This window comes from Antedon mediterranea, chromosome 1, assembly GCF_964355755.1.
Source record: "Antedon mediterranea chromosome 1, ecAntMedi1.1, whole genome shotgun sequence".
In the NCBI taxonomy this organism is placed as follows: domain Eukaryota; kingdom Metazoa; phylum Echinodermata; class Crinoidea; order Comatulida; family Antedonidae; genus Antedon; species Antedon mediterranea.
This window is the reverse complement of record NC_092670.1, coordinates 6,748,834-6,765,584: the sequence shown is the minus strand read 5'-3', so window position 1 is coordinate 6,765,584 and position 16,751 is coordinate 6,748,834. Positions and strand designations below refer to the sequence as shown.

The 16,751-nt window shown below is 34.6% G+C and overlaps 3 protein-coding genes across 3 annotated transcripts in view; 1 reads left to right on the top strand and 2 right to left on the bottom strand.

The window, feature by feature from the left end:
* The window catches only part of LOC140040691 (uncharacterized), a 28,027-nt gene extending 27,042 nt beyond the window's left edge, over positions 1-985 (bottom strand). The window contains exons 1-2 of the mRNA XM_072086814.1: positions 728-985; positions 204-446 (exon numbers count right to left, since the gene is read on the bottom strand). Of these exons, the coding sequence (XP_071942915.1) occupies positions 204-432 (229 nt within the window). The 5' untranslated portion in view covers positions 433-446; positions 728-985. The remainder of the gene's footprint in view (positions 1-203; positions 447-727) is intronic.
* Positions 986-1,332: 347 nt separating this feature from the next.
* LOC140040686 (hyalin-like) lies at positions 1,333-13,058 on the bottom strand. The gene is made up of 10 exons (XM_072086799.1): positions 12,851-13,058; positions 12,442-12,687; positions 4,455-4,700; positions 3,925-4,167; positions 3,536-3,778; positions 3,168-3,419; positions 2,553-2,810; positions 2,121-2,363; positions 1,725-1,967; positions 1,333-1,637 (listed from the first exon to the last, which is right to left on the bottom strand). The coding sequence occupies exons 1-10, from the start codon at positions 13,014-13,016 to the stop codon at positions 1,333-1,335; spliced, it is 2,445 nt and encodes an 814-aa protein (XP_071942900.1). The 5' UTR covers positions 13,017-13,058.
* On the top strand, positions 5,920-7,088 carry LOC140054951 (uncharacterized). The gene has a single exon (XM_072100095.1). It carries the CDS (start codon positions 5,938-5,940, stop codon positions 6,748-6,750), a length of 813 nt encoding a protein of 270 aa, XP_071956196.1. The 5' UTR covers positions 5,920-5,937; the 3' UTR covers positions 6,751-7,088.
* Positions 13,059-16,751: the final 3,693 nt, after the last annotated feature.

Here is a 16,751-nt window from a genome sequence, read left to right as displayed (position 1 = left end):
ATTGAGCATACGGACAATTCTTTACTAGATCTTTAAAAGAATTGTTTTTTTAAGACCAATACAAATTAATGAGTTTAATTTGAGTAAAATGGCAGAAATGAAAAATTAAAATTTACGTTTCAGAATTATACATATTTATTAAAAATGTGACTAACTTTGTAGTTATACATAAGAAAAACTATCGAAACGGTAATTAATCTTACCAAAGATTGTAACAATAAATGTACAATTAACAGAGTTTCCATATGGATCTTCAGCAAAATAATAAACTGTTGTGTTGCCTGGATAGAAGCGATCACCAGAAACGTAATTTGACATGTTCACATGAATGATGTCAGAGTTGTCTGTAATGTCTGGTTCAACCCAATTGGCAATACCGTATGCTTCACCAATTAAAGTCACGTTTACAATGCCATCTGGACAATTCAGCATTGGATTCTCAATATCTACATTATGATGTAATAAACATTAGGTTAGTGAGTTAATTTTGAATTTCTATACTCAACAAACGTAAGACAATGTGTGGATAACAATTTACTATATTGAAATCAAAAGACAACATTGCATGTTCTAAAACGATTTTTGGCCAACTTTCGGTATTTATAGGTTTAGAAGTAGTCTTTGTTGGATTCAAATTTCGTACTCAGGAAGATTATGCAATAGAACTTGTGTAAAAATAAAAACAATATTTAAATAATAATTAAAAGCAATACTAGTGTATATTCACCTCGAATAAAGACAATAAATGTGCAGTTATCACTGTTTCCAAATACATCAGTTACTATATATTCAAGTGTTGTTGTTCCAATAAGGAAGTTTTCACCAGATTGATTATAACTTGAACCTGATCCTGTTAGGCTGAGATCATATAAATATTCTGTGTTGTCTGTGTATTCAACATCCCATTGAATCCAAGCTGTTGGTTTTCCATTGCCTGTTGTCACATTGAAGTCATTTGGACATTCTATACTTGGGTTCTCATTATCTACAAATTAAAAAACCCAATAATTTATATTACTTTAAAATGTTGAATATACATTTATTGAATGTTAAGTATGTATGTATTACTGAATTCGTTGGTACTCATTGTATGGTTTAATATTGACAATCTAATATTAAACCTATGAATTTTGGTCAATGTAAAATCCGACGGAATTGTATGTAAACATAATACGTTTGCATATAATCCATCTGGTTTTATAACATATTATGTTTATTACATTATTATGTTTATGCATTCAATTATTTATAATATTGATTTTTTGCATCATTAAAATCTGCTATTCTATACTTGATTTGAGATTTTACAAAATCATTTGTGTAAAAAAATCTTTAAAATGTAAAATAAATCAATAAATATGAATCAATAATCACAATATGCTCACCCGCAATATTTATTGAGAAAAAGCAAGATGCGTCATTTCCAGATGGATCCTTTGCCATGCAGCTTACATTTTGTTGTATTATTGGCCAAACGGCATTAAACTGGTCACCTGATTCACTTGTACAATTATATGTAACGTTACCTGAATTATCAGTAACTGATACATTCCAATAAATAGTTGAGTATGATTGGGACTCATCTGTATATGACATAATGTTGCCACTAGGACAATCAAATACAGGATTGTCATTATCTGTAATAAAATAAATGAAATGAAAAACCTATCGGCAAATGTTAGTAAATGCTCATGTATTTTCTTTATCATATCAATTATACTTACCAATTACAGTGACATTGAACATGCAAGTTTGCACATTATTTGATGCATCTGTTGATGTGTACATTGCTAGAGTTGTTCCAATATTAAACAGTGTATATGGTTCATAGTTAGAGGTTAATGTAGGTTCTAAACCACTGTTGTCTTTTGTTTCTGGTATTGGCCAGGATACATTAGCTGTTGCTGAATTTAAATCGGTGTACACAGTCACATTGGACACACAGTTCAAAGTAGGAGACTCGGCATCTGTTTAATAAATTGAAAAAATACATTATCTAAAGTACATTTTTAAATGCAGTTTATCTTTCTCTTTATGTAATACTGTTTTTTAAAGAAACTTTGTAAAGACATTAACATGTTTATAGTAATTGTTTAATACAAATTAAATGTTAATCTTACCAATTACAGTAACATTGAATATACAGATGTCTTCGTTTCCATACGGATCAGTTGCTGTGTAAGTGACCTGAGTTGTTGTTGCTGCAAAGCCATCACCAGGGCTATGTGTAGAGATTAAGGAAACATTGCCTGAATTATCTGTAGCATTTGGAGTCATCCAAGTAGCATTAGTGAATGGTAACATACTTGTAGTATTCAAAACAATGTTCACTGAACAGCTCGATATCACAGGGTCTTCTTCATCTGTTTAAAAAGCAAATTAATAATTCAACAATTAATAAGTAATTGCATAATGTTAAGAAATTAAAACTGCAAGTAAGAAGGTATGATTTTCGTGGGTTATTATTATTATTGGACAAGATATTTATTTTCATTCCATTCAAACATAAACTTTTTTACTGAAAATCATTAAAACCATCTAAAAAAATTCACCTCGTACAGTGACATAAAATGTACAGTTATCACTGTTTCCAGATACATCAGTTACTGTATATTCAAGTGTCGTTGTTCCAATAGGAAAGTTTTCACCTGATGGATTATAATTTAAACCAGATCCTGTTAGGCTGAGATTATATAGAGATTTTGTGTTATCTGTGTATTCAACATCCCATTGAATCCAAGCTGTTGCTTGTCCATTGTCTGTTGTCACATTGAAGTTACTGGGACATGTTATATTTGGATTTTCATTATCTATAAGAAAAAAATTACAACTCTTTAATATTTAACTGTTGAATGTTTAAACCAATGTATTATCCAACTGTTTGATATTAATTTCAATGGTTTAATAAGAGTAAGTTTTACAAGATTATTGTTTGCCTACTAAGAGTCAAATCTATGGAATGGTAGTAGCCTACGTCAAATACAATAATAACATACTGTGTAACAGGATCATGTAGGATTGTGTAGTTGCAATAATAAAACAACCAACTAATGAGAATCAGTAATTTTGTTGTAGTAGTGTGTTTGTGTACTGTAGAAATAAGATTCAAAATAAAAAAAAACATTTTTTACACAAAAATCAATATAATACAATTTTTATAAACTCACCATCAACAGTAACAGAGAAAAAGCAAGATGCGTCATTTCCCGATGGATCCTGTGCCATACAGCTTACATTTTGTTGTATTATTGGCCAAATAGCATCAAACTGGTCACCTGATTCACTTGTACAATTATATGTAACATTACCTGAATTATCAGTAACTGATACATTCCAGTAAACAGTTGAGTATGATTGGGACTCATCTGTAAATGCCACAATGTTGCCATTGGGGCAATCAAATACCGGATCTTCATTATCTTTAATAGATTAAAGAAATACCAAATAAGCCAGTTTAAAATGTTTTATATACATTTTAGTTGTAATATTAAATATTACAACTAAAATGTATATTATACCCATTAATCGTACTTACCAATTACAGTTGCATTGAACATGCACGTTTGTACATTATTTGATGCATCTGTTGATGTGTACATTACTAGAGTTGTTCCAATATTAAACAGTGTATAGGGTTCATAGTTAGAGGTTAATGTAGCTTCTAAACCACTGTTGTCTGTTGTTTCTGGTATTGGCCAGGATACATTAGCTGTTGCTGAATTTAAATCGGTGTACACAGTCACATTGGACACACAGTTCAAAGTAGGAGACTCGGCATCTGGTTAATACACATTACATTATCTCAAGTACATTTTGTAATACAGTTTATCTTTCTCTTTATAAAAAGTACGTCTCTATTAAAAAAAAAATTAAACTGAAATGTTTTATAGTAATTGTTTATTAAAAATTAAATGCTATTCTTACCAATTACAGTAACATTGAATGTACACATGTCTTCGTTTCCATACGGATCAGTTGCTGTGTAAGTAACTTCAGTTGTTGTTACTGCAAAGCCATCACCAGGTACATGTGTAGAAACTAAGGTAACATTGCCTGAATTATCTGTAGCATTTGGACTCATCCAAGTAGCATTAGCATATGAAAGCATTCTTGTAGTATTCAGAATAATGTCCATTGGACAGTCAGTTAGTACAGGATCTTCTTCATCTGAAAGAAAGGAAATGACATCTGAAAAGGTTAAGTTTATGAACTGTTTTATAATATTGTGTTCTTGGGAAGATTATTACTTTACTATCAATGGTTGTATGTGAGGTTGCGCTGATGGTCCTGTCTCTATAAACACACGCACACACACACATCTGCTAAAATGTGGTGTTTGTAATTACAAACCACCGGTTAAACAAAACAGTTACAGGATCTTCAAATGGGATGTTCCGTTGGCTACAATATGCTTCATCCTTATTTACAAAAGATGTACACAGTAGCAGTATTACCTTTGACACTTATCACAAAAGTGCAGATACCAATGTTACCATCTTCATCTTTAGCTGTTATGTTAACAGAATGAGTTCCAACATAAAAACTATCACCAGGATAATTCACTTGAGTAACTGTTAACATGCCAGAATTGTCCATAGGTTGGGGGTCATCCCATGACACGTTGGCATATGCAAAGCCTTCATCAGTGACTACTTCTATTGGAGACATTGGGCAGTTGATAAACACAGGATCTTCTGTATCTATATATTCCACAAAAAATTGTTATTCTACAATTAATACATATTAGACTACGTATAATTTTTGTTTCAATGTTTCACGCGCGTTTTCTTTGCCAGACTATTCTTTGACAAGGGAATTTGTAGGACGTGTCATACATGTCAACATTATGGCGGTATTATTGGTTAATAATAGGATTTAGAAAGAATGAAAGTAGGTGGTAATAGTAGGGTAAATATATGAAGTAGGCATAGCAGAGGGTTAGGGTTAGGGTTTTTTGTATAGAAATGAATTTGATCGGGGATCCGATGTTATGGCGTTCAAACCATATTTGTCAACACATTCATTGATAAACACAAATACTGACTGCTGCGTATCACACCCTGGTTGGTGGTATCTGTCTTTTACAAGGTGAAAATATGTAAACTCGTGCGCAATTCCGCCTTTATTTTTAGTACAACTTCCTACGGTGATTTCAATCCTGTGTGATTGAGGATACATGGCCAAACGGGTTGTACAAGGTGACTTCTAAGGCGAAAAATATTAAAAATAGACTGCTTAAATAAATATGTACTAATCCCGAGTGTTCGTACTGTGTTGTCTCCAAAATTTGAAATATCACACTTTGTATTATCAGTGTACAAACTGTGAGCTTACCCGTGGGAAATAGTACAATGTTTAATTACAAAACCTAACGAATATAAATACAGCTATCACTGAAATTGTCAACAAATATGATTTACGAATTATGGTAAGATCTAAAGCAAATAATGAATCAGCTTAATATATAAATCTTTTTCCCATAGTGTTGTAGAGGCAATTTGCATATGTGTTAGCAGGTGTAACGAACGGCATGCAAACCTTTTTTATTCTTTGTCTCTCTCTCTCAACTACCGACCGTCGAACAAGCAGGACGTATTTGTTTTACTTACCGTTGTTTGTTAACTCAAGGAACTTTGCGTATCCTGTACATATACAGAAGAAACTATATTATTGGAATATATTATGTGTATATAATTACGGAGCCAAGTATAAGAAGTTACTAATTATATTTGGACCCAATGCATGCTCTCACAACACAGTATAGTGGGTAAGTTGGATCTCACTAAAGTGGTGACCCCGACGTGATCTAACGAGAGTGCTTGGAATATTTAAATATTTTTCTTCGTCGTTGTTGCAAGATTACTTTGAGTTGTCGTTGTTTGATACGTGAATGGAATTATGGCGAGACCCTCTCCGGGAAGAGCTACACCGATCAAAATGGCCGCTAGAATGGATGAGGCACCACCTGTGGCGGCTGCTGTAAGTTTAAAATTGCCGCCATTTTGGCCGAATGACCCACTTATTTGGTTTGCGCAAGTGGAGGCTCAGTTTGTTACCAGAGGAATTACGGCTGAGGAAACAAAGTATTCGTATATAATTGCTTCTTTGCCGCCTAATATCGCACAGGAGGTTCGGGATTTATTGCTAAGCCCTCCATACCAGAGACCATATACCCATTTGAAATCGGAACTGGTTAAAAGGACATCCGTGTCGGAGCAAAAGCGTCTTCATCAGTTGTTAACAACGGAAGAATTAGGTGATCGCAAGCTTAGTCAGTTACTACGCAAGATGTACCAATTGCTGGGGGATCGTGATTTAGAGACATCCATCCTGAAACAGTTGTTTGTGCAAAGATTGCCTACTAATGTTCAATTGATATTAGCGTCCACCCGTGAGGATATGGACCTTTCAGATCTGGCAGCGTTGGCCGATAAAATTTTGGAAGTTTCTCCACCACCACCTACTATTGCCACGACAATTAAGGATACGGGTGCACGCGCAACGTCAGACGAATTACGGGAATTGAGAGCTGAGGTTAGTAAGTTGACCAACCTCGTTTCTTCCTTGGCGAAACAAGTCAGAGGCAGAAGCCGTAGTAAACAACGTGAAAGCCGAAAATGCTCGCCCTCTGCTACATCTAATGATGGTTTATGCTGGTATCATCATCGATATGGTAACAAGGCACATAAATGTAATTCACCATGCTCTTTTTCCTCACAGAAGGCGGGAAACGACCAAGCCAGCGACTAGAGACGGCGACAGCTGCTGGCGTTGGTGAAGGTAGTCGTCTATTTTTTATTTCTGATCGTACTTCGGGACTCAGATTCTTAGTTGACACTGGAGCGGAGGTTAGCGTGTTACCTCCATCAATAACAGACAAGTTGCACCGAAAAACTGACTTTGTATTGCAAGCAGTAAACAAATCTACAATATCTACTTATGGGGAGCGTTCCTTAACAGTTGATTTTGGATTTCGACGCACGTATAGGTGGATATTTACTGTTGCTGATGTGCCTAATGCGATTATTGGGGCCGATTTTTTACGACGTTTTGGTTTAATTGTGGACTTAAAAAATCGCCAACTTTTCGATGCTACTACTAGTATTAGTGTCAAGGGAATAGAATGTACCCTAGCATCACTTAGTCCGGTCTTTCCGACCCCAAAAGTAAATCCTCGTTTTCAGGAAGTATTAAACAAATATAAAACGATTACCAAACCATGTTTTCGTAATGGAAGCGTGAAACATAACGTTACACATCAGATAAATACAAATGGGTTGCCAGTTTGTGCCAGACCTCGCCGATTGTCTTCTGAGAAATTGAAAATTGCACGGGCTGAATTTGATCATATGTTACAATTAGGAATTATACGGCCCTCAGATAGTAACTGGTCGTAGCCGCTACACATGGTGCCTAAAGGTGATTGGAGGCCATGTGGGGACTACCGAGCGTTAAATAATGTGACTGTTCCAGATATGTACCCCATCCCTCACATTCATGACTTTACCGCGACTCTCTCGGGTTACAAGATTTTTTCTAAGATAGATTTGGTACGTGCATATCATCAAATACCCGTCGATCCTAAAGACATTTCAAAAACCGCTATTACTACGCCGTTTGGCATGTTCGAGTTCTTAAGAATGCCATTTGGTCTTCAAAATGCGGCACAGTCATTTCAGCGTTTTATTGACCAGGTGTTGCGGGGTATGAATTTCGTGTATGCTTACATTGATGACTTACTTATTGCCAGCATGGATACTGCTGAACATGAATTGCATCTTCAGGCACTTTTTAAACGTCTCGATGAATTTGGTATTATTGTTAATCCGTCCCAAGTGTGTATGGGGTGTGTCTTCACTACAATTTTTAGGTCATCAAATTAACGAGTTTGGGATACAGCCATTGCGTTCCAAGGTTGAGGCGATTGAACAGTTTCCAGTACCAGATACTGTGCGTAAATTACGTGAGTTTCTGGGATTAATTAATTTCTACAGACGGTTTATACCTAGATGTTCGGATTTGATTCATCCATTAACTGATTTACTTGTCGGTAAACCTAAAAAGGCGATTGAACTATCTCCGACGGAAATTGAATCGTTCAACAAGGTCAAGTATGCACTCGTCGAATCAACTCTTCTAGAACATCCACATCCTGACGCTGCATTGTGTTTAATGGTAGATGCGTCCAATTGCGCTGTAGGTGGTGTGTTGCAACAAATGGTAGCAGGGATTTGGCATCCACTTGCATTTTTTTCCCGACGTCTAAATCCGGTGGAAAGGAGATATAGTACTTTTGGACGGGAATTACTAGCTACCTATCTTGCAGTTAAGCATTTTCGCCACGTTCTAGAAGCTAGAACATTTTATATCTTAACTGACCATAAACCTTTAACACACGCATTACGTTCCAGCGCAGATCGATATTCGCCGCGAGAGATACGTCACTTAGACTACATCTCACAGTTTACCACGGACATTCGACACGTCAAAGGTAGCGAGAATACCGTAGCAGACGCACTGTCACGTATGGACTTGAATGCAGTGTCAGCTTCATCGGAGCTTTCTATTGATTATGACGTCATGGCTAGGCACCAGCAAAAAGATGCGGAGTTGCTCGAACATCAGCATAAGTCTGTTTTCAAGTTGAGAGACGTACCGACAGCGACTAGCGGCGGTACTATTGTATGCGATGTCACCACTGGTAATCATAGACCATTCGTGCCCAAAGGTATGCGTAGGTTAGTGTTTGACTCTTTGCATTCACTTTCTCATCCAGGGATTCGAGCTTCACTAAAATTAATCGCTTCACGGTATGTTTGGCCTGGTATGAACAGTGATTTGCGGACATGGGCTAAGTGTTGTTTAAAATGCCAGAAGAATAAGGTTCATCGCCACACTGTGACACCATTAGGTACGTTTGCGACGCCCGACATAAGATTCGACCACGTCCACATAGACTTGGTAGGACCACTACCTGTATCGGATGGTTATACTTACCTACTTACATGTATCGATCGCTTTACAAGATGGCCATATCAATCACCAATATTACCGCTGAAACTGTAGCCAAAGCGTTTGTCACTGTTTGGGTATCCAGATTCGGTGCGCCATCCACCATCACTACAGACCGTGGTCGTCAGTTCGAATCGGCACTATTCACCGCCCTATCTAACATGTTGGGCACAAAACGCATTCGAACAACATCTTACCATCCTATGTCAAATGGATTAGTTGAACGTTTTCACCGCCAATTAAAGGTTTCGCTTAAGGCTCAAGATGATCCTCAGAAGTGGAGTGAAACTTTACCTTTAGTTCTTCTGGGTCGTCTCCGGACAGCGGTCAAAGTTGATTTAGGCTGTTCTTCATCGGAACTGGTGTATGGAGCAACCCTGAAACTTCCAAGGCAGTTTGTCGCGCCTACTGATATCGCCTCACATGAGCCTGCGAATTACGTACATAGATTGCAAAGACACATGCAGAATATTCAACCAGTGCCAACACGAGCGAATCAACGCACCGCACAAATCCACGACGATTTGCGTGAATGTACTCACGTGTTTGTTCGTTGCGATAGCGTAAAGAAACCTCTTCAGTCTCCTTACAATGGGCCATTTAAAGTTTTAAACAGAACTGACAAATACTTTGTTTTGAGCATCGCAGGTAAACATGAAACTGTTAGTTTGGACAGACTAAAAGTCGCCTTTGTAAATAATGGTAAAGCTATTAACAACTTTCCAGAATCGTCAAGGCAACCGGAAGCAGGGCTTTCCCCAACCGCAAGTGCTATTCCAGTCGCACCTCCGCCACGGCAAACGCGTAGCGGACGACATGTACACTGGCCACGTAAGCTTGCAGATTATGATTGCGGTTGAAGAAATTCTGTTAGTTTATTGTGTTGGAAGTTTTATACTAGAATCATTTTTTTTTCATCGCTCGCTAACATTTCATTTGCGATCTAGAGGGGAGCTGATGTAGAGGCAATTTGCATATGTGTTAGCAGGTGTAACGAACGGCATGCAAACCTTTTTTATTCTTTGTCTCTCTCTCTCTCAACTACCGACCGTCGAACAAGCAGGACGTATTTGTTTTACTTACCGTTGTTTGTTAACTCAAGGAACTTTGCGTATCCTGTACATGTACAGAAGAAACTATATTATTGGAATATATTATGTGTAGGCCTATATAATTACGGAGCCAAGTATAAGAAGTTACTAATTATATTTGGACCCAATGCATGCTCTCACAACACAGTATAGTGGGTAAGTTGGATCTCACTAAAGTGTTTTCGTGTTTTATAGCAAACACAAATAAGGGGTGATCGATCCGTTCTTATGATCGCATTGTTTATCGTATAATGGTTTAATATTAATATTTGCGCGCCTCGATTTATCGTTTTCTCTTTCTGTTTCACCTTCAGGAGGCGCGTAGGTGTAGGCCTGTATGTACCATCCTTCTACCAAGGTCTGACAATAGGAGTGTTCGTATGATTCCTCGTATTCGATCCTTCCTCTTTAATCAACTCTCAATGTATTAGAAGAGGAATTTATAGAAACATTACTATAGACGATGAGATGTTAAAATTAGTTACAGTACTGTTACTAAATATATCACGTGTGATTAATAATATCATATATCATATCAAAGTATAAATATAATATTTGCTTCTAAAAAATAATGAAAGAAAGACGCCCATACACTTTAGACAAAATACGGAAAGAAAAATAAACCCACAAAGTAATTTAGCGACGACGACACCCACTCAGCAAGGAAGATAGTAAACTTAACGATGAATTGATGAGGAACGATCATCCACAAATAAACCTAGATAATATAGAGACATAGAAAACGCTTTGCCTTAACAAGAAATAAGCCTTTAATTAATACATTGACGAATACAACGATAATATACCAGAAATGATCAATATAGGCCTATCGTGTATTCCGATTGTACTCGGTCATTATAAATGTCTGATTTTCTTGGACAATTATTTTAGGCCCTACTATAAATATAAAAATAAAAGAAAAAATTCCTATTTCTTTTCTTTATCTTTACCTAATAGTTTTCTTTTTTCAAGAAAGTTAAAAATATCTACAATGATATTTTATAGTTTGTTCTTAACTACCATAGTAACACGATTTCGTCGAAATAGAGGAAATCTACATCATTTTTTGTTTTAATTTAATGATGTGAAACCCGACAAGAATATATAAAAGAATCTACAAATTCAAAAATCTTCAGAAAAGACGTAAATAGAAGAAGGAAAATCCCTTCATGATGTGAAACTGAAGATCAGGAAAAAAAACACTTGCTAAGAAAAAAACCTAATTCATGTACCAAGACAGTGGGAATAACGTTGAAGGATGAACAGATAGTTCAGTACTTTATATAATTTACAATAAAATACAAAAAATGGTATTAATAAATTAGGAATTAAAAGGTTGATAAACGAAAGCCTACCTGCGAATCTAGCAAATTCGAGACTAACTGACCACACTGGTAGTGGTGGTGATTAGAAGATGTTCCATTATTCCTATAAAACATTTGGTAAGCTCGAAAATCTGACCACCCGTTCATCATCGTCTGCCCTACGGCGCAATGATACAAAATCTGACGACACGCAGACAATAAAAGAACAATCTAACACTAAACCAGACGATATAAAGAGTTGTGGAACCTACGAGCCTTAGGGTAAGAGTGAAGATTTTTGGGCTGAATTGGGTCGTTTGGTCGCTTGATCTTTTTAATATCCAAAAGCTAGGGGACATTGAAAAGTTCAGACGGATGTTGTAGACGGCTACTTCAACTTGGCCTAGTATTTGGGTAAACCTACACGCAACATCGGTTAAATTAGGGAATTATCCATAGAAACCAAATATGTAATTATGATTTAATAATGGAGGTTACGTTTCCCTTGGAACAGCATTGCTAATAAAATTGTCTTATTGTTCTAATTGTTTTCCAATTTTGTTAGGAATAATGTTTTTTGTATTTTATTTAAAATAAATAATTGGCTTTTTGTAATGTTTATTTAGAAATGCACCGTCATTTTAATAACATGTGTCTTCGATCTGAAAGCGATGTTCAATAAAGTTACTTCTAGGACTCTCTCATATCCTTCTCTTCCATCCGACACTATTGAGCAAAAAGTGCGATTTATAAAGTACTACTCCTCCCTTATTTGTTGTAGTATTGAGCTTACTTCTTACAACTTATAAATATTGAGATTCATTGAAGATAGTTAGTCTTCACATGTTATCAAGCTTCTGAATAAACATAAATTAATCTGGTTAAATGCACTAAAAACGTACTGTTAATGTATTGTTTTTTTTTTTCAAAACCTAAAGTGAATGTGTTCACTCTACTTACTGCTTCCCAATAAAATAAGCGTCTTGAAAGAGAAAGAATTAAAAAGTGCTTAATTACTTGTAAAAAACAAATACCTTGAACTGTTACTTCAAATACACAAGTTGTTTTTAATCCTGCAGTATCAAATGCTGTGTAAGTCACTGTAACTGTGCCAATTTCAAATATATCACCAGGTATATGACTGGATGTTTCATTGAAGATTCCAACATTATCAGTGGATATGGGTTCTATCCAAGAAACGGATCTATTTGCCATTCCAACAGGGTTCATGACTATTATTGAATCGGTAGGACATCCAATGTATTTAGGAGGCTCAGTGTCTTAAAAATAATATATTATGTATTCAATAAATCAGAAACAAAATGTATACATTTACAATATTATCATTAAAACACTATGAATGTAATGAAACAATGGCGTCGGATCCGTTTCTGTAAATGTAATGGTGTGAGTTTAATTTCCTCCAATGAGGTACAGTCTTACCTTCAACAGTGATAACAAAACTGCAGCTATCATTGAAGTTACCAGCTGAATCTGAGACATTGTACTGAACCTTTGTGTCACCAATTGCAAACTGATTATCACCAGAAGTGTAGTCTGCTACTGGTACAGGAGTCTCTCCAGAGTTATCAGTAGCTGTCGGTTCCATCCATGTGACATTGATGGCAAATGTCTCACCATTTGTTGTGTTAACAATCATATCCATTGGACAGTCTGTAAAATCTGGAGCTTGTTCATCTGTGGGATACAATATTTATAAATGTATGTTACCAGTACTGTCAAAATAAAGAAATTGTTCTATGAGAAAACAGCAGTTCAATAAATAGATTATAATCAATTAATGACAGATAAACTTCCTCAGTATTATCCTTTCTTTCTTTCTTTATTTACCCATAAATATAAATTATAAACATTGTAATAATATACAAATAATAATAATTATATCAAGGGAAGGGCCAAAACATAGTTAAAACTAATCAAGTTCAGCCCCTAAACATTGAAGTATAAATAGTTATATAAATAAATTAGGGCTACTTGTCTAAAATAAAATTAATATACATAAACATTTTTTTTTTTAAATACACTTTCTCTCTCAAATATATACAATATAATTCTCTTATAAAATAAATACATATCACTATACAAACAAATAGTATGTTTTCATTTCTTTTTTGAATTTGCTTTTGTTAGAAACCTTAAATCATCCGGGATTTCATTCCAGAGCTTTGCACCAGAATACTTGATGGAATGTTGTCCTATGTTTGTTCTATATTTTGGTACATACAACTTTTCTCTAGTCTGAGACCTTGATGAATAACGAAAATGAATATACAAAAAATATTTAGGAGTTGTATCTGGAAATTTACCATGTAAACTATCATAAACAAATAAAGTAATTAAATACTGATGCTGCTGATAAATATTTAAAATTTTAAGTTCTTTGAATAATAATGATGTTGGTGCTAGTCTATCAGAATAAGTCAATGTGCGTATAACACGTTTTTGTGTTAAATATACTGGTTTTAAATGAGTTTTATAAGTGTTACCCCAAGCTTCTAATGCAAATGAAATATGAGGCAAAATAAAACAATTATATAAAAGCACCAAAATTGATTGGGGTACAACATATTTAAGTTTGTACAATAAACCAGCCTTAGAACTAATAATTGTATTAACCTTATTAGAATGCACTTTCCATGTAAGTCTATTATCTATATCTACCCCAATGTAAGTTGTAGCTTCAACTTCATCTAATTTTGATTCCTTTATGTATATATCCCCCTTTACTTCAATTATTGTATGCTGATTACGAAATATAATATAATTTGTCTTTTTAGAATTAATTGTCAACTTATTAACATCACACCAATCTACTATATGTTTCAACTGCTCATTTACATTTGATAGGTCAACAATTTCATGTGGATTAAAAGAACAAAATAAACTAGTATCATCTGCAAATAATCGTGTATCAAAGAAATCAGAAGAGTTTACAATATCATTTACATAAATAAGAAACAATGTAGGTCCTAAGACCGACCCTTGTGGTACTCCACAAGTTATTGACTTCTCATTAGACTCTATTATGGAAGAAATATAATGAGTATCTTTCATCATAATGCAATGTTCTAATAATATGTACAACTATGCTGAAGCATATTAAGACAAATGGTCTATGTGAAACATCTGTGAGAACATTAAGAGGAGCAACTGTGGAACAAGTTAACTATACATTATGTGAGATCGATCTGACCAATGTAGAAAATGTTGTCATTCATGCTGGAACAAATGACTGTTGCGATATCAACTTTGACTTGGATAGGCTAAAGAACGACTACACTGATATGATATCAAGGCTTAAAATGAGGATAACAGGCGAGGTTTTCATCTCAGCGATTTGCCCGAGACTTGATGATCTTTCATTAAACAGACGCGTATTTGACGTAAATGAAATGCTCAAATATTCTTTCGGTAACATTGTTATTGATCACAGCCGAGCTTTCACTACACGATATGGAGTGGATTCATCAAAGTTTACAAGTCATGGTTTACATCTTAACTTGAGGGGTACATCAGCCTTGGTTAAGAGTATTAATAATGTACTGTCAATAATATCACCAAAGAAAAACAGAAGAACTGGAAGCACGCACACTAGAGATCATCAAAGCATGCCTGTAGCAAATTGTCATTTCTGTGGTGAGAGTGGACATGTACGACGAGTTTGCAGACATGGAAAAGCAGTTGTGTGTTGGGTTTGTAAACAAGTAGGACACAAAGCGAAATTTTGCCAAGTTGAACACTGAAAAAATGGCAAAGTAGATGAAGCCGTAATAAATGTAGCTAAGATGAAGAGTGCTGATGATAATGACATAACATTAAATGAAATTAATATAAACAATGATTCTAGTAATAATAGCAGTAATATAGTAAATTCAGGTAACACAAAATCAAGTAAAATGTTAAGTTTATTCTATTGTAATATAAGAAGTGTGAAAAACAAATTATTAGATTTCAATGTTAGATTTTCTTCTTCGTCTCATGACGTCATTGCTATATCAGAGACATGGCTCGATAGCACAGTATATGATAGTCAGCTTTTAAACAATGATTATACCATTTTTAGAAAGGATAGAAATTCTCATGGAGGGGGGGTTTTAATTGCTTGTAAAACATGTTTAAATCCATCTTTATGCACAGATCTCAATGTTGATACACTTGAAATGATTTGGATAGAATGTCATAGTAATATAGGTAAAATTTTATTAGGAGTGTTTTATATGTTCAATATTTAAATTCCTTTATTGATAATCTAGATAAAGTTCAAGCAAAAGTTGTTGATTACAAACAGGTATTACTCATAGGCGACTTTAATATTCATGTTGATTGGAATTGTTTGAATGTGAACAATGGTTTATCCGCCCAAGCAGGAAGCTTGGTAGAAGGAACAATGGCAACTGGACTAGTGCAAATAATAGATCAGCCTTCTTATGTAACACGAAATGGGGATGGGCACTTTTTGGACTTGGCTTTTGTTAGTAATCCACTTTTAATTGATAAATGTCAAATTATTATCAATTTTGACTCATGTGATCATGAGGCAATTGAGATATGTCTAAGGATATCAAAACAACGTGACAAAGTTATAACAAAAACTGTATATGCACTAAAAAATGCAGATTTTGAAAAGATGAAAAGCATATTAATTAATTTTAATTGGGAAAATTGTTTTATGTTTGAAAATATTAATAATATTTGGGATAGTATAATGAACAATATAAACAAGGCTATTTCTGAATCTGTGCCTATTAAGAAAAGAAATAAGACTAAATCATTTCCATGGATTACTACAGAAATTAAGAAACTTTGTACAAAGAAAAGAAAATTATATAGGAAGGCTAAGATTTTAAAAACAAATGAAGCTACAGATAGATTTAAGTGTTGTAGTAAGGAACTGAAAAAAGCCATATATTGTAGTCACAGAAATTATGTTCTAGACATCTCAAATAAGGCTACTTCAAATATAAAGCAATTTTGGGCATATATTAGGGCAATTAGACAAGATTCACAAGTTATAAGTTTTAAGATTAATGATGCTATAGTAACAGATGCTAGAGAGATAGCAAATTTGTTTAATGATCAATTTTCTAGTAATTTCAGTAATAATGATGATGGTGGTAATGATGACTTGCTCTGCAACTCTGATATTATCCCTCAGCATTATATGGAACTTAAGAAATTTAATGTGATGGAAGTTTATCAGGCATTAAACTATTTAATTGTTTCAAAATCTCCAGGACCTGATAATTTACTTCCCATATTTCTAAAAGTTTGTAGGGTAGAACTAGCACGATTGTTGTGCGACTTTTTTAACTTATCTTTAGAA

What these genes read in the sequence shown, in the direction of transcription:
- LOC140054951 (XM_072100095.1), top strand. Translation starts at nt 5,938, where the DNA reads ATGGCCGCTAGAATGGATGAGGCACCACCTGTGGCGGCTGCTGTAAGT.
- LOC140040686 (XM_072086799.1), bottom strand. Translation starts at nt 13,016, where the DNA reads ATGGAACCGACAGCTACTGATAACTCTGGAGAGACTCCTGTACCAGTA. An exon ending in TTTTGTGATAAGTGTCAAAG is followed by an intron (nt 4,168 to 4,454) that starts GTAATACTGCTA and finishes CCTTTCTTTCAG; the next exon opens with ATGAAGAAGATCCTGTACTA. An exon ending in ATTCAATGTTACTGTAATTG is followed by an intron (nt 3,779 to 3,924) that starts GTAAGAATAGCA and finishes TGTATTAACCAG; the next exon opens with ATGCCGAGTCTCCTACTTTG.